The sequence below is a fragment of the Orycteropus afer genome, unplaced genomic scaffold (assembly GCF_000298275.1).
Source record: "Orycteropus afer afer isolate SDZICR_OR568_19922 unplaced genomic scaffold, OryAfe1.0 scaffold00188, whole genome shotgun sequence".
In the NCBI taxonomy this organism is placed as follows: Eukaryota; Metazoa; Chordata; class Mammalia; order Tubulidentata; family Orycteropodidae; genus Orycteropus; species Orycteropus afer.
In genome coordinates, this window is record NW_006921775.1 from 6,195,883 (window position 1) to 6,214,591 (window position 18,709).

Below are 18,709 nucleotides of genomic sequence, written 5' to 3' on the forward strand. Positions count from 1 at the left end.
GTCTACATGTCACCACAGTAGGACAAACCGACAGACAAGTTTGTCCTGCTGTTGGAGACCTCTCGTATCACCCCCACCTGGGTCTCTGTGGCTGACTGTTCCTCTGTCTGGCTATCTGGCTTTTAATCCCCTTTCTCCTGCTCTTCTGGCCTGCTTCTTTGGGCGTCCCTGAGTTGTCTCTCCTCACCTGTAATCCTGGGACTGACTGCTCTTCTGTCCGGGTTCAAGGCTCTTATCCCCTTTCTCCTGCTCTTCCGGCCTGCTACTCTGGGCGGGCCTGAGTTTCCCCTCCTCACCTAATCCTTCGGCTGACTGCTCTTCTCTCTGGCTTCCTGGCTTTTATCCCCTTTCTCCTGCTCTTCCAGCCTGCTACTCTGGGCGTCCCTGAGTTGTCTCACCTCACCTGTAACCCTGGGGCTGACTGCTCTTCTGTCCGGGTTCAAGGCCTTTATCCCCTTTCTTCCATTTCCTCTAGGTTTTCAAATTTATTAAGAGTATACAGTTCTTCACCTTATTGTTATTATCCTTTTAATTTTGGTTGATCTGTTGTGACACTGCCCATTTCTCTCATGCATTTACATCTTTTTCTTTGTTAGACTTACCAATAGTTTGTCAATTTTATTAATGCTTTCAAAATACTTCTAGTTTTGCTGATTCTTTGTTTTTCTGTTTCATTTATTTCTGCTCAAATCTTTATTATTTCTTTTCTTCTGATGAATGTATGCTTATTTTCCTCTGTTTTTCCAGTTGCTGGAGATGTTAGGTTCAGGTGTGGACTTTGTTATTTCTTCTTTTTTGATGTGTATGTTAAATGCCTTTTAAGCACTCCCTTTGCTGTGCTCCAAACATTTTGGTTATTGTGTGTTTTCAATATTGTATGATTCAAGAAATTTTTAAATTTCATTTTTCTATTTCCTACTAGTTTTTAAGCAGAGTATTATTCAGTTTTCATGTGTTTCCTTCTTCCCCCCTTTGGTCTTCCTCTTGTTGATTTCTAATTTTATAGCATTGTGTTTCAATTTATTGAGGCTTGCTTCATGGCTTAACATACGGTCTATTCTAGAGAATGTTTCAAGTGTACTGGAAAAAAAATATGTATTGTGCTGCTGTGGGGCGGAGTGTTCTGTATATGCCTATGAGGTTAAGTTAATTGTGTTGTTTAGAACTACTGTATCTTTGTTGAATTTCTTTCTATTTGTTCTCTGTCTTATTGAAAGTGGTGTTTTAAAAGTCTCCTACTGTTATTGTGAACCTATTTCTCTTTTCTGTTAAAGATTGATTATGTATTTTGGGGCGCTTTCATTCTGTGTGTAGATATTTATTATGTGTAGGTCCTCTTTCTCAATAGTCCCTTTAGGCATTATATGATGTCCTTCCTTGTCTACTTTGCCTTAAAGTCTATTTGATCAGAAATTAATATTGCTACTCCTGTTTTTTTGGATTGCCATCCAAATATATTTTGGATATATTTTTTTCCCTCCTTTGGTCTTTGGTCTATTTTTGTCTTGGGGTCTAAAGTGTGTCTCTTATAGACAGCATATTGATGAGTCATGTTTTCTTATCCATTTTGCTACTCTCTTTCTCTTGACTGGTGCATTTAATCCATTTACATTCAGGGTAATTAACAACAGATATGAATTTATTCTGTCATTTTCTGTGTTTTGTTGTGCTACTGATATTTTTGTTCCACATAATTTTCTGTGCTGAGTTCATTTTTTTTATGGATTTTCTTAAAATTTTTTTCATTCCTGTTGTTATAGTGTTTACTAAATCTTTATGATGTTCTTTTTTATTTTGATGAGAAGGGTTATTCATTTACTTGAGGTTACCCTGTAATTTAGTATTTTCTTCCCAAGTTTAAAACAGTTCGTGGTATCTTGATATGGTTTTGAGCCTCTCCATTTGGAAGTCCCATGACTTCACTATTTATTCCCTCTTTTTGCTGTATGTTGTTGTTATGTGCCATCAAGTTGGACGTGACTCATAGCGACCCCTCCTTGGGTTTCTGAGGCAGTATTACTACGGAAGTAGATTGCCCCATCTTCCTTCTGAGGAGTGGCTGGTGGGTTTGAACCTCCAGCCTTCTGGTTAGCAGTCAAGTGCCTTAGGCACTATGCTGTCCTCAATTACAAATTGCTGTTTCTGGTTCCCCATTTTCAGTCTTGTAGGTTTATTTTAAATACTTCATATCTGGGTTGGGTTTTGGGTGATGTTGCCATGTGTGTTAATATTAAATTGTCTGCCATTGTAAGTTCTCTGTCCAAAGAACTCCCTTTACTATTTCTTGTAAAGTTGGTTTGGTTTTTACAAACCCCCTTAATTTCTGTTTCTTTGGAAATGTCCTAATTTCAATTGTATTTGAGGGATAATTTTACTGCATATATCATTCTTGGTTGGCATTTTCTTCTTTCAGGGTTTCTTTCATATACATCATTCCATTGTCTTCCTTGCCTTCATGGTTTCTGTCAAGAAATCAGAATTCAGTCTCATTGGTTCTCCTTTGTAGGTAAACTTTTCATTTTTCCTGAGCTGCTTTCAGGATTCTATCTTTGACTTTGGTTTTGGAAGGTCTGATTGGACTGCCTTGGAGGTTTTCTTTTGGGGTCTATTTTATTTGTGATTCATTAAAATCCTTTAATGCATATCTTGTCATCTTTCATGATATTAGAAAAGTTTCCTTCCAATAAATCTCTGACAATTTTTCCTGTGCAGTTTTTAATCTCCTCCTGTTCTAGAATTTCCATCACATGTAAGTTATTCCTCTTGATGGTTTCCCACATAATTGTTAGCCTTTTTTTCTTGCCCCCCTGCAATCCACATCCTTTTTTTCTGATTGTTCCTCTTGTTGTTGTTGTTATGTGCCACCGAGTCAGACCCGACTCATAGCGACCCCTCCTTGCGTTTCCAAGGCAGTATCACTACAGAAGTAGATTGCCCCATCTTCCCAGGGTAATATTGAGAGATTTGTCTTCAATCTCATTAATTCTGCCTTCCATTGACTCAACTCTATTCCTTTACCCTTTCAATGCATTACCTGTTTCTAAAAATTTAATCTGGATTTCTATTTGCTATTTTTGTATGGTTTCTCATACTTTATTTATTTTCTCCATTTGTTCTTTTACTTGTTCCCTGAATTCTCCTAGAGTTTTGTCTGTGTTTTCATGATCTTTCTCTCAATCCACTGAATGAACCTAAATATAATTCATTTAACTTCCTTATCAGGTAGTTCCAATGCCATTTCTTCATCAGGGAGGTTTTCTGGCTCTGTATTCTGATCATTTTGCATCACTCTGTCCTGTTTCTTTGTGTGAACTGAAGTTGTCTGTTGTATCCAGAGATAGTGTGCTATGACTATATTTCTATTTTATTGGTGATTATATGCTGGTGTGTTTCATCCAGGTTTTTCTTTTTGCTTTATTTTGTTTTGATATATCTGAGCAAGCAGGGTATGGGTGCTATTCTGCTTGTTAGACCGGCAGCATTTAGTGCTCACAACTTGTCTCATGGTGGGTGTGATTAAGGATCAGAATGTATGTACAGTTCTCTGTTCACTGTTTGTGTAGAGCAGTTGAGGGTGGGATGAGCTGGTGTTGGCTGCCATCTATCATTCATCAGGTGGTGCAGGAATAGTTGGTGGCTCTGAGCTACAGGAGGTGCAGCTGTGGCTGGGCAGTGTAGGCACAAAAAATTATTAAAAAAAAACCAAGAGTTAAAAACCAAACAGCAACAACAACAAAAAAAAATAATAAATTAAATTTTATAAAAAGAGAAAGAAAAAAAAAAAAACAAAACAAGGAAAGGAAAAGAAAAACAAACACTAGAGAGAGGAATAAAAGAAAAGAGAAAATGAAAAAGCTAATAGTATGTAATAAAGAAGAAAAGGAGAAAGAGAAGAAGGGATAAATGTGAGAAAGAAAAAAGGAAACCAGAAAAACAAATAAATAAATAGAGAAAAAGAAAAAAAGAAAGGAGTAAAGTAGGGTACAGGGCATCCAGGTGGTGCTTCTGCCAGCTGAGACAGTGGCTGGGGGTGGGTCACCAACCCAGGATGGAACTGCTGCCAGCCTAGAAGGCAACTGGTAGCAGGGCACTCAGTTCTGGAAGGGGGTCCCATGGACTAGGAGGTAACTGAAAGCGATTTTCCTGGTCCAGGGCAGAGTTCTTGCTGGCCTAGAAGGCAGTTGGGGGCAGGGCGCCTGGGGGCAGGGTGCCTGGTCTGACATTGCACATTCTGCTGGTCCGAGGAGGTGGCAAGCACATGCCTCCAAACACAGGGGTGGCACCCACCAGGGGGCTGATCCATAAGGGTGTTGCTGTTGTTGTTATGTGCCATCAAGTTGTACCTGACTCATAGTGACCCCTCCTTGGGCTTCCGAGATGGTATCACTACAGAAGTAGATTGCCCAACATTCCTTCTGAGGAGTGGCTGGTGGGTTTAAACAGCCAGCCTTATCATTAGCAGTCAAGTGCCTTAGGCTCTATGCTACCAGAGCTCCTGATCCATAAGGATTCACCTTCAAACTCAGGCAGAGCATGGATCACACAGGGGGGTGTCACTGGCCACCAGGTACTTGGGGGTAAGAGACGGCCACACATATGGTCACCAGGAGGGGGTGGGGAACAAAGGGAAAAATTGCACCTTTCTGGTTACCAGCTATTAGTGTGGGCGCCGTTGTAGCCTTGGGTGAGCAGAAATGATTATCAGTTTGCAGCTCTGATCACAACACTGCCTGAAAAAATTCCAGAAGGCCACACTTTGTCACGTCAGCTGACAATTCACTGCTTTGTCTGTCTCTTGTTTATCTTTTCATTCAGTTTCTTCTTCTAGTTGGTATTTGATCTACTTCTTTACCCAATCCTTTGAAGCTCAGGTTTCCAGGATTATCATCTCTATCTCTTTTGTTTGGTTTCACATGTCTTTGTTGTAAGGCATCTGAGTAATTTATCTGCTTAGTCTGTCATCTTGCTGAAGTCCACTTCATCTATTTTAGATAACCTAATGAAGGCATTTGAGTTTGCACATAACCCCACTGTATTGTTTGAACAGTTTCCCCGAGAAGTTCTTTTTGCTTTGTGGTTGGATTTTAGAACATACTGAGCATAATCCAGGTTCACAGCTATGGCCCTATCAAATAGAATTTAAAAAAAAAAAAGGAAAACTACCAGTAAAATTTATCTCCATGTAAGGAAAACTGACACCAATCCTACTCAAACTAATCCAAAATATAGAAAAGGATGGAATCTTCCCAAAGCATAACCTTGATACCAAAACCAGGCAAAGACATTATGAAAAAAGAATACTATAGACTGATATCCCTCATAAATACAAATGCAAAAATCTTCAACAAAATCTTAGACAACAGACTCCAACAACATATCAGAAAAATAATACATTATGACCAGGTGGGGTTCACACCAGGAAGGCAAGGATGGTTCAACATTAGAAAAGCAATCAATGTCATACATCACATAAATAAAACAAAGGAGAAGAAACACATGATCATATCAATCAATGCAGAAAAGGCATTTGATAAAATCCAACACCAATTTCTGATCAAAACTCTCAGCAAAATAGCAATAGAAGGTATATTCCTCAACATAATAAAGGGCATACATGCAAAACCAACAGCCAACATTATTCTCAATGGAGAGAGACTGAAACCATTCTCCTTGTCAACAGGAACCAGACAAGGATGCCCTCTATCACCCCTTCTATTCAACACTGTACTGGAAGTCCTAGCCAGGACAATAAGGCAAGAAAGGGAAATCAAAGGCATGCAAATTGGTAAGGAAGAAGTCAAATTATCCCGATTTGCTGATGATATGATCCTAGACACAGAAAACCTAAGAGACTCAGCAGAAAAAACTACTGGAATTAATTGAGAGATTTAGCATAGTGGTAGGATACAAGATAAGTATACAAAAATGAGTGGGATTCTGCTACACAAGCAAAGAGATTGCTGAAAAGGAAATAAGGAAATCAATACCATTTACAATAGCTACCAAAATCATAAAATACTTGGTAATAAATCTTACCAGGGACACAAAAGATCTATACAAAGAAAACTACAAACACTACTTCAAGAAATCATAAGAGGTCTACATAAATGGAAGAACATACCATGCTCGTGGATAGGAAGACTGAACATTGTGAAAATATCAATAATACCCAAAGTAACCTATACAATCAATGCAATCCCAACCCAGATCCCATAAACATTCTTTAAGGATATGGAAAACCTAATCACTAACTTTATATGAAAAAGAAAGAGATCTCAGATAAGCAAAGTACTACTGAAGAAGAACAAAGTACGAGGTCTCATACTTCTTGATCTCAAAACCTACTACTATACAGCCACAGTAGTCAAAACTGCCTGGTATTGATTTAATGACAGATACATAGACCAATGGAATAGAATTGAGAACCCAGAAATAGATCCATCGACCTATAGTCAGCTGATCTTTGACAAAGGCCCAAAATCCATTAAATGGGGAAGAGAATGTTTGTTTAATAAATGGTGCTGGTAAAACTGGAGATCCATCTGCAGAAAAATGAAACAAGATCTGTACCTCACACCATACACAAACTAACTCCAGATGGATCAAATATTTAAATGTGAAACCTAAAACTATAAAGTTCCTCAAGGAAAAACTAGGGCAAATTTAGGGCCCGTAATATATGGCATAAATAGACTATCAAGCATAATCCAAAATGCACAAAGAACAGAAAATAAACTAGATGAATGGGACCTTCTAAAAATTAAATTTTTATGTGCTTCATAAAGACTTCTCCAAAAGAGTCAAAAGAGAACCTACAGATTGGGAAAAAATATTCAGCAAGGACATATCTGACAAAGGACTTCTAAAATTTATAGAAATCCCCAGCATCTCAACACCAAAAAAACAAAAAAATCCAATGCAAAAATGGGCAGAAGACATGAACAGACACTTCACCAAAGAGGATAGTCAGGCGGCCAAAAAACAACTGAAGAACTGTTCACGATCATTAGCCATTCGAGAGATGCAAATCAAAACAAAAATGAGATACTATCTTGCCCCAGCACTAATAGCAAAGTTCAACAAGACAGAAAATAACAAATGCTGGTAAGGATGTGGAGAGACTGGGAGTCGCAAACACTGCTGGTGGGACTGTAAAATAATATAACCACTGTGGAAAACAGTATGGCAATTCCTTAAAAATTAGAAATAGCATTTGATCCAGCAATCCCATTACTAGGTATACATCCTAAGGAAGTAAGAGCCAGGATGAGAACAGTTTTATGCACACCCATGTTCATCATAGTACTATTTATAACTGAAAACAACCTAGATGCCCATCAACAGAAAAATGGATAACCAAACTATGATACAGGAACCCAACAGAATACTATGTAACACTAAAAAATAATGTAAAATCTAAAAGACACTGCATAAACTGGATGAACTTGGAGGACATGCTGTGTGAAATAAATCAATCACAGAAGGACAAACAGTGTATTAGTTCATTATTGTAAAAAGTCAAGGAAAGGTTCATATATGGAAGGAAACTCTCTTTGTTGGTTAGGAGGGGAGGGAGGGAATGGGAGGGAACACTGCGAAAATAATAATTAAAAAAAAACCCTGGAAAACTATCAGTAAAAGTTTTTTCTATATAAATTAGTCTTTCTGAAAGTTCTATACACGTCAAGCTGTGGCATAAGTAATCAACATCTTCTGGAAAAAGGGTTAAATATTTCCCATTTTTCATTCACTATTTTGATTGCTACCAATAAAAATGAATTGGCATGTTGCTTTTTCCTCAGATGTTAACAGACAGAATTTTAAATTAATAGCACTATGTACAGATTAACTCTTAGGTAAAAAATAACATTTAAATGAGAACACATAGTTTATGATGGTAAAGGGCTTTTTTAATAATCAAAAGAAAAGAGCATAAAATATAACATATCAAGTCAATTTAATTAAGCAACTATAAACATGAAAAGCTCACGTAGGGAGTGAAAATCTTAATTACACATCCAGAATCCATTTATTCAAATATCAAAAGTTTAAACACTGACAAGCCCAATACATTTTTTTTCCCTTCTAAGACTGAGCTAACTAGCTATATTCAGATGAAAACAAAACTTTTTTAAAAAGTGACAGAGATAACTGAAATTGAGTGGAATATCTGACCTAACATCTTTATTACAATTATCCTTTATTCTTGCCTAAGTATAGTTTCAAACTTTAAGATGTGATGATTTTCTTACCATTTGGGGTCCAACATTCACATTTATTGGTCCTAAAGTTTTTGGTAAAATCTTTGTTGGTGAGTTGGTGCTCGAAACTGGAAATGCAACAAAAGAAACGTTACCTGAAATGGTATCAAAACATGAGATTAGTGTTCTGCCATATCATGTATATCTATACATCCAGAGTCTTAAGTCCAGTTTTCCTTAAATAATTCATAATTATCTCAAGAAGTAAGTTCTAAACAAGAAATATTATTGAAAAGTTATACTAATGACTATTTTGTTGTAGTAAATACAATTCATTCTATTGAATAAGAAATTTATAAAACAGTCCCAATCCATCTGACAGCTAACTACTAGATTTTTAGTTGGCATCTGATTTTAGAGGAAGAACTTATCTAGACAATAAATAATATAAATCATAGCTTATATCAAATAATTGAGAAATCAAGTCACTGAAAAAAAATGTATGGAGTCTAATATGACAAAAAATAAGATAAACATATATTTGAATTTCTTTACAGTGTATTCATAGCAGAAAACTTCAAATAATATCAGTATTTTCACTTAAAATTTAAAGTTTATCAAAATGTTGAGTTTGTAGGGTTTTTTTTGAGTTTTATGATACTAAAGGAAACAAAACCATGATGCCAATTAGCTACTGATGTTGGGGTTTGTAGGATGTATACAGTGTTTTCTAGTGAATTTTAACCATAAATTTCAAATTAAGGTAGCACATGGCTACCAATAAAACAAAACAAAAAAACAACCAATCATTTCCTAAACTAACATATTATCTACTTTTTCCTCGGGACGCACTTCAGTTATCAATGGTTCTCTTAGAATGTTAACAACTACAACTGAATATAACAAATGAGTTCACTCAGCATGTATGTGAAAAAGAAGATGCCAATATTGAAACCTGTGGGGGTGAAGGAGAATAATTAGGAACAGGACTAAAAAAGCACGTTCTTCTTAGTCTCCTTCCTCAAGTGGCCCCCTTCTTTGGCAATTTCAAATCTTGACCACACTCCTTAGTCCCCTTCTCTTACCTTCTAATTCTCAGCAGATAGCCATATTTTCTGCAGTAAGGAAATCAGGCTGTAAGGCAAAATTATACCACTTTCTCCTCAACCTGTAAACCTACCTGCACTTATTTAATTTCACTTTTTTCCCTTTGAGTGGAAATGTCCCTCATTTTCATATAAATTCATTTCTGCTCCTCATTTTCTGACTCCTTGAGAATCTTGCCCATCAACTATCTACTCTGCCTCTTGAATTTCAACTATTCCATTAGTTCCTCACTTTCTGCTTCTGTCTCTGCTCATTTGCCATTGGACCATTCTCCCCTAAAATTCTATGCTTTCAAATCAAATTCTTAACTTTTCTCACACCCACTCAGGAAAGTTTAGTACCCACATCTGCTTATCCTTAATGTTCTCAGTCTTGTTATATGACTGAACTTTGAGATATAATCATCACCATCATCCACTCAGGGACTTAATCCAGAAATAATCTTCCTTCAACTTTGCCTCTCAGCCTCTTCCTTCATACAACTGACCTCAACATCCTCGTTTTCACCATAATCTGGTCTCTTTCTGCCTGTACACTTGTTCAATTTGGAACTGCATCAATTCTGTCTTGAATAAAGTTCCCCACTAATTCAGCAGTTCACAACTGTGCCTGTGCGTGGTAATCACCTGAGAAGCAATTTAAAAAAAAGCCCCTTGAGATGCTGATCTAATTGATGTGGGGTGAACTTGGGCATCAGACTGTTAAAAGTTCTCCAGATGGTTCCAATGTGCAACCAGAGCTAATAACCACTGCTGTAACTGTCTGTATACCCTACTTCCAATTGTTTTTCTTGCCCCCCGCCATCTGTACCAACTTGTTTTTTAACTGGAGAAACTATTCTGGACACCTACTTAAGGCCTTCAAAGACTCCATAACAATTCCTGAATGCCTCTCAAACTCAACAAAGCACAGATGCCCAGTTGAAGATCTTACCCTTGCCTCTTTTCTCAGCTTCATCTTCAGCTACTCCCCCGATATGCACCCTACTCTCCAACTAGATTAAATATTTGCAGTTCCAGAAAGGCTCAATTATCTTAGCTTTGCACACCTTTCCTTCTGCTAGTAATGCCCTTCTCTGCGGGGCCAACTCCTACTAGCAATTCAAAACGGACACATTCTATACCATTTACTGACTGATTGCCATGATCTATACTCTGTGTTAGGGACTTCCTTTCCTTATATACACCACAATTTTAATGCTTAGAACAAAACTGTGAAATAGATTATTACTAACTCTATTTTAGACGTGAAGACACAGAGATTGAGAGGGAGAAAGAATTTGTACAAGGTTCTATAACTAGAGAGCACCACAGCCCTAGCTCAAAGTCCATGTATGCCGTGTGTCACCTCCTACTTAAAAGATGTCCCCGGACTCTGCAATTCAGGTATTAGATGACCATCTTTTGGCTTTTCATAAAACCTGTTACTGTTTATTTATAGTTCTCTACTGTAAGTGGGCTGTATTTCTCAGTTTTGTATCCTAGCACTTAGTTTAGTCTCTGGCACAAAATATGTGTATAAACACTGTTTGATCAGCACAGCTGGAGCTATTACCTTTCTTGCCATATTTCCTGCAATGCGGCCTAAGGTGCATCCTTTTCATTTTCAACAGGGATCATAACTCACACTGAGTTTGAAATCAACTTACACACTAAGTCCTTTATTGCCTTTGTTTTTAAAATACGACTGATTCACCAGTATTACCAAATAAAATTTCCCCACCTCGTAACTATGCACCTGATTTGTTTTTAAATATAGAAAATGCATGCCTTATCAATTGAGGTTATTATCACAACTCCTCAAATAGGATTATTCACTTGCTTAAGAATTCAGTTAGTTGGAAAATAATAATCAATGATTCTAAGGGAATGTAAGCCATGTAATTGATAGACATGGACCAAAAACTCAATCCTAGGCAGGAGAACAAACCACAGAAACATATAGGGAAGAACACAGCTCTGAAAAAGTCTGGCTCTCCAATGTTTTAAAAATGATTTTAATGCTGCTGATAGATTCAGATGAGATCTTCTCTGCTATATCATATTAGAAACAAAAATAAAAAATTTGGAGGAAAAAAAACAGTGAAGCAAGAAACATAAAGATAATTAAAGCTAGGGAATGGACTGGCCCTAATTTTAAATTTAAGCAATAAAAGAAAACTAGAACATAAAATTTTGGTCAAAAGAAAAAAATCATTAGAACTTTATCTGCTATGCCAGTTAAAATACCAAGAGGATTTCGAGGGAAGTTAATATACTTGACAAATTGATGCTAAGAGGATTTGGGAGAGTGAAAGCAGAAGGTGGTCAAGATAATTTTGAAAGGGGAATACTGGGGAAGAAGGTAACTTTAGCCTACCAGATGTCAAAATTGTTACAAAGCTACAGTAATTGAAATAATGTGGTACAGCAAAGGAACATAAAGAAAATCAACAATGAACTCTGGAATGAGTTAATTGAAATATGAAAATTTTGTATATGATAATGGTAGCATTTCATATCAATAGCAAAAGGGTGGATTGTTTAAGAAATGATGTTGGGACAAGACACTGTCCATTTGGATAAAAGAAACCTGAGATTTCAACTTCTCATACTATATAAAAATAAATTCCAGAAAGATAAAACATTTAAACATAAAAATTAAAACCACGAAAGTATTGGGAGATGTACAGATGCAATGCAATTCCTATCAGATTCCCAGTGTACTTCTCTGTGGAAACTGAGAAGCTGATTCCAAAATTCACATGGAATTGCAAGGGACCCAAACAAAACAATCTTTTTCAGAAAAAAATTTTATTGATTTGGGTGCAAATTTACAAAGCAGATTAGTTTTACTCTCAATAGTTCATGTACATTTGGCTTCATGGCCCCAATTACAATGCCAACAATAAAAATCTCTCCTGCCATGTCCTCCCTGTGACTATCCCTTGCCTGTGTCCTTCTTACCTACACATTCCTGTCTGTCTAGCTTTCCCCCAATGCAAATGCTGTTCTTCTGATTTCTCAAGGTTGACTCTTTTAAGGGGTGCATCTTTCTTCAAATGGTGCCAGGACAACTGTTATAGCCATATTTAAAAGAAAAAGTCGGACTCCTACTGATCCACAGTGTTCCTTAAAAGAATGCACCATATTCATCAGGAGTTCTACAATGCTTCTCCCAGTGAGATAAGAAGTAAAATGTCGTTTCTGAGAAATAACAGTCTGGATGTTTGCTGACCCTGGAACAGCCTGAAACTAGATGAAAGGGGACATTAGCAAACTAAAAATCACATCCCCGGGCAGAGATTTAACATTATGAGACATGCTAAGGGGCACTATCTTTGAATCCCTTACTGTGCATGCTCAACCTATAATCATATGAAACTGTATGTATAATTCTGATGTAATCCCCAACCTATAAAAAAAACTTGGAACGCATCTACAAACAGGAAGACAGAATCTGAGGGAATTTCCCTCTCTGTCTTAGCTCCTATAGAAACTTAATAAAAGCCATGTTTTTTGTTCTTCACCTCCGTGTGTCTTTATTGGCTTAAGTCATTCTGGGCAATGGACCCAGAGCTTGGCTGGATCACTACCTAATATTATATTCAAAAACTAATCAAAATGGATCAAACACCTAAATGTAAGAATTAAAACTATAATACTCTTAGAAAACATAGAGGATTATCTTAACCTTAGCTTTTGCAATGGATTCTTAGATATGACACCTGAAATATGAGTAACAACAACAACAAAATAGATACACTGGATTTCATCAATATAAAAAACTTTGTAACTCAAAGTATACTATTAAGAAGATGAAAAGATATCACACCAAATAGGGAAAATATTTGTAAATCATGTATCTAATAAGGAACTTGCACCTAGAATATATGAAGTAATCTTTCAACTCAGTAATAAAAGGACAAATAATCCTATTTAAAAATAAGCAAAGGATCTGAATAAATATTTCTACAACAAAGATTATACGAATGCCCACTAACCACATCAAAAGATGCTCAACATCATTAGCCATTGTTGTTGTTATGTGCTGTTAAGTCGGACCCGACTCGTAGCGACCCCTCCTTGGGTTTCCGAGGCAGTATCACTACGGAAGTGGATTGTCCAACCTCTCTTCTGAGGAGTGGCTGGTGGGTTTGAACCCCCAGCCTTCGGGTTAGTAGTCAAGTGCCTTAGCCACTATGCTACCAGAGCTCCCAAAATGCAAATCAAAACCACAATGAGATACCACTTCACAACCACTAGGCTGGCTAAGAACAAAGCCAAACAATAACAAGTGTTAGCAAAAATGTGAGAAAATCATAACACAGCTGGTAGGAATATAAAATAGTACAATTGTTTTGAAAAACAATGTGGCAGTTCCTCAAAAGGTTAAACACAGAATTACCATACGACTCAGTAATCCCATTCCTAGGTATACACTCAAGAGAAATAACAACATACGTTCTTGCCAAAACTTGTATACGAATATTTACGTGAGCATTATTCATAATAGTCAAAAGATAAAAACAACCCAAATGCCCATCAACTAATGAAGAGATAAACAATATATGATATATCCATTCAGTGGAGTATTCAGTCATAAAAAAGAAAGAAGGGTGACACATGCCACAGTATTGATAAGCCTTGAAAACATTATACTAAGTAAAAGAAGATGGTCACAAAAGACCACTTATTATACGATACCATTTATATGAAATCTTCAGAATAGGCAAATTTATAGAGATAGAATGTAGATTAGTGGTTGCTGAGGGCTGGGAGAAGAGTGAAGGGGTAGGCAGAGTGTGGTGAAATGAGTTCCTTTATGTGGCCTTCTACCTTAGTTCTTTGGAAAAACAGCTTGAGAGATTTTTCTAAGTCCTAAGGAGATAGATATCTTGTGATGAGCCAGATAGCTTAACTGACTCCATCTTGACACGCTGATACCCCCATAAAGTTTTTTTCTCCTTAAGCTACAAGTCTAGACCACCCCATCCTGTTTCAATTGAAAGGCTACAGGCCTAGGCCACCCCATCTGTTCTAGCAGAACATGGTGACCTAGTTAAGCCCTTATGCCAACCACAGAGACAGACCACGATGTGTGACTTGCCAGAGCAAGCATAACGCTTTTTTTCAGCTTCTGTGAAAGTCTGCGTGCAAAGGCTGAGTCCTAGTTGAAGCCCTCATAGCGGATGAGGCCCAACCACAATGCCAAGGAGTTTCTCTGCAGGTGTTATTTGCTAGATTAGGTTTAACATTGCTTTCTGCTTCTGTAAAAGATTGCTTGCCAAGGATAGAAAAGAGACACTCAATATTACACCCTGGCCACCTGTGGGTTTTGTCTTTATAAAGCCTGTGAAGCTGCTCTTCTGGGTCGAGACTCCCATTTGGCATGAGCCACCTCTCAACCCTGGAATTAAAGGACTTAAAGCTTGATTTGGTCTCAGAGTGCTTGGCGACTCCGTATAGTTCATCTCCCCTTTAATATATAACAATCTTTGCCCTGATTGATTGACATTTCCTGGATAAACTGTAAACAATTTGTGGTTTGATACACTTTTTTGTCTGGTCGTGGGCTATAGTCAAAAGTAGCCCTGGTGGGTGGTGTAGTGGTTAGAGCCCGAAGCTGCCAACAGGAAGGCCAATGGTTTGCATTCACCAGTTGCTCCACGGGAGAAAGATATGGTAGTCAACTTCTGTAAAGATTAACATCCTTGGAAACCATATAGGGAAGTTCTGCTCTGTTCAATAGAGTCACAATGGGTTGGAATCAACTTGAAAGAGGTTTAGTTTTTTGGTTTTGGGCTGTAGCCTGCCCTATGATTGGTATATACCTTGTGGTCAACAGACTGTGCAAATGAAATGTCTGTAGCCTACTATGCAAATGAAGCATCTACGGCCTACTGTGAGGGGACTGGTCAGTGTGGACCTTGCTGGGAGAGGTCATGCCTTGAAAATGACAAAGAGTTGTATACAGGAAGTGGGAAGAGAGCTGATGCATTGTGGGAAATCACAGTCAATGTCATGAGACAAAGTATATGTGAACTGCTTCATAGAAAATGAATTTGCTCTGTAGACTCTCACCCAAATCACAATAAAATAAAAAAAAAAAAAGAGCTGTAGATATAAGCAGCCAACCTCACAGAAGTTTTCAGAAAGAAGAAGGAAGAGAAGAAGAAGGAAGAAAGAAGAGAAAAAAGATAAACAGAGAGAGCAAGCAGGCCAGGAACTTCCTAAAAGAGTTTTAATATGGGTCAAGGTCTATTAACACCGAAGGCAGAGAGAAGCCCAGAAGGGGAACAGCAGCAGAGCTGATAGTAACAGGCCTGAAAATGGCCCAGTGGCAGAGTCAGTGGGGACAGGTCTCAAAGGGGTACTGCAGCACGCAGTGATGATGGATGGCAGAGCCAAGAGGAGTTTTCTGATGGAGGCAAGAGAAGCCTTTATTGAATAGGCAAGAGAAGCCTGTTCTTGGGGCTGAAAGGAAGTCTGCACAATCGAGAGGAGCTGAGAGAGGTGTCCTGCCCTTAAGAAAGGAGATTTGCCTATATGCCTCCTGATCCTGATTCTGAATTGTAGCCTGTTAATCCTGATTCCAAGTTGTACTCTGTTACTTCCTTAGTAAGTTCCGTGACCAAAATGGATGTCATAATAGACTCTGAAATTTGCTCTTGAATGTAAGAATTTATGAAGTGTAAGAGCTGAAGAGATGTTTTCAAAAGCACAGCTCAAGAAGACAAAGTAAGGTATTATAATGAAATGGGCAAAGACCTGGAATTTGAAAACTAAAAGGGAAGAACACACTTGGCATTGCTCGGGCTGAAAGAACTAAAGAAAAATTTAAGCCTTGAGTTATAATGAAGGATTCTATGGCAAATTCTGAAAGATGCAGGAAGCATCAAAAGAAGATGGAAGGATATACAGAGTTACTGTACCAAAAAGAACTGGTCGACAGTTAACTATTTCAGGAGGTAGCATATCATCTGGGAGCTCTGGTAACATAGTGCCTAAAACAACTGACGGCTAACCAGAAGGCTGGTGGTTCAAACCCACCACCCAACTCCTCGGAAGGAAGACTGGGTAATCTACTTCCATAGAGGTATTGCCTCTGAAACTGAAGGAGGGAAGGAAGAAGTACAAGCTGTACTGAATTGGTGAAAAACAAGGGTCCAGAATTAATGGAATACTCATTGACATGTTTCAACAACTGGATGCAGCACTAGAGGGACTTACTTGTTTATGCCATGAAATCTGGAAGACAGCATCCTTGCCAACCAACTGGAAGAGCTCCTTATTTGTACCCATTCAAAATAAAGGTGATCCAACAGAATGTGGAAGTTATCAAACAGTATTATTAATATCACATGCAAGTAAAATATCACAAAAAAACAGTTGCAGCAGTACATCAATATGGAACTGCTAGGAATTCAAGCTTGATTCAGAAAAGTATGTGGAACAAGGGATTATCATTGCTGATGCCAGATGGATCTTGGCTGAATGCAGAGAATACCACAAAGATGTTTACCTGTGGTTTATTGACTACGCAAAGGCATTTGACTGTATGGATCATAACAAATTATGGATAATATTGTGAAGAATGGGAATTCCTGTACCAAGAGGCACTTGTTTTGAAAAAGGGGATATTTCAAGGTTTAAAATCAGGAAAGGTATGTGTCAGCATTTTATCCTTTCACCATATTTATTCAATCTGCATACTAAACAATAATCTGAGAAGTTGGACTACATGAAGAAGAATGTGGCAGCAGGTTAGGAGGAAGACTTATTAACAACCTGCAGAATGCAGATGACAACCCTGCTTGCTGAAAGTGAAAAAGACATGAAACACTTATTGAGAAAGATCAGACACCACAGCTCTCAGTATGCATTGCAACTCAACATAAAGGAAACAAAATTCCTCACAACTGGACCAATAAGCAATACCATGATAAATGGAGAAAAGATTGAAGTGTGTCAAGGAATTCATTTTACTTGGATCCACAACCAATGCCCATGGAAGAAGCAGTCAAGAAATCAAACCATGTATTGCATTGGGCAAATCTGCTGCAAAGACTTTTTTAAAGTGTCACTACTAAAGTGGCCAGAGCTCTGGTAGTGTACTGCCTAAGGCGCTTCACTGCTAACCAAAAGACTGGCGGTTCAAACTTACTACCCACTCCTTGGAAAGAAGGTTGGGCAATCTACTTCCATAATGATACCACCTCAGAAACCCAAGAAGGGGTCGCCATGAGTCAGATCCGACTTGAAGGCAGTGAGTTTGTTTGTTTGTTTTTTAATGGCAGTGGGGTACCATCTAGCTCTTCTGGTCTCACGGCAAAAGAGGCAGCTGTTCATGGACATACAACTAGACATGTATTCCATTTCAGGGGAGATTTATTATTGTTTTATACTATTCATTATTTAAAATTTTTTTTATGAATATGCAGGTAATTGTTTTATCATTTATAAAAAACTAATGCTATTGCACCAAGAGAGAGAGAGAAAATGGGAGAAGGACAGGGAATCAGCTATAGCTGTTGAAACAAATTATCTTCTATAAATGGAGTGCTTATATTTTGTAATTGTTGTTTTTAGGTGCTGTTAATTTTGGTGACAGAACAGAACTGCGCAAGGATTTTGAGGCTAACGGCAAGAACAGTCATCTTTACAGAAGCAGACTGCCAGTCCTTTTCCTGTGGAGCCCCTGGATAGGTTTGAATAGCTAATTTTTTTATTAGCAGCCACGTTGACCATTGCACCACAAGGGCTTTTTATGTTCCACTAAAAATTAAAACTACTTTAGGGTTCCGGCAAGATGGCGGACTAGGCAGAAAGACTGCACAGACCCTCTTCAACAAAGAAAAGGGAAACTAATTAACACAGACATAGAAGATAATCCTGGACCCCTGAGCCTTGAAGGGAAGGATATAGAAGTGGACTAAACCCCAACTAGCAGAAGAATTTGCATGAAAATACCAAAAAAGGAGACAGACGGAGCTGCAGTCTGACAGCAATCCTGAGCTATCCTGACGGCACAGACAGTTTGGAGACTCCTGAGTGGTGGTAGGACGTAAGAATTAAGCTAAAAATCACCCTGCTAGCCAGGGACTGCACAGAGGACTGTGCATGGTGGCTGGGGAACAAACAAAGAAGGTAAAGAGAAAGGTGGGCTGAGCTCTGGACTTTGCCAGTTTGGAGGATGCCACCATTTTGAAGGTTTAAAAAGTGGCTTGACTATTTTGGATATGTAAAGAGACAACGCTCTAGCAGATTTCTGGGGCTTAAGAACATGTCCTGCTTTCCAGCAACCCCAAGGACACTCGGGACCTGTAAGACTGACAAGTTTTTTGAAGGTTATTTGATTGTAATTTGTGTCTAATTGAGTGGGAGACAACAACAGTCCCCATAAGACACAACTACACCCAC

At 38.0% G+C, this 18,709-nt stretch overlaps 1 protein-coding gene across 1 annotated transcript in view; it reads right to left on the minus strand.

The window, feature by feature from the left end:
- The window catches only part of TFDP2 (transcription factor Dp-2), a 135,821-nt gene that overhangs the window by 92,299 nt on the left and 24,813 nt on the right, over nt 1-18,709 (minus strand). Inside the window, exon 2 of the mRNA XM_007947535.2 lies at nt 8,253-8,356. Within this exon, the coding sequence (XP_007945726.2) occupies nt 8,253-8,356 (104 nt within the window). The remainder of the gene's footprint in view (nt 1-8,252; nt 8,357-18,709) is intronic.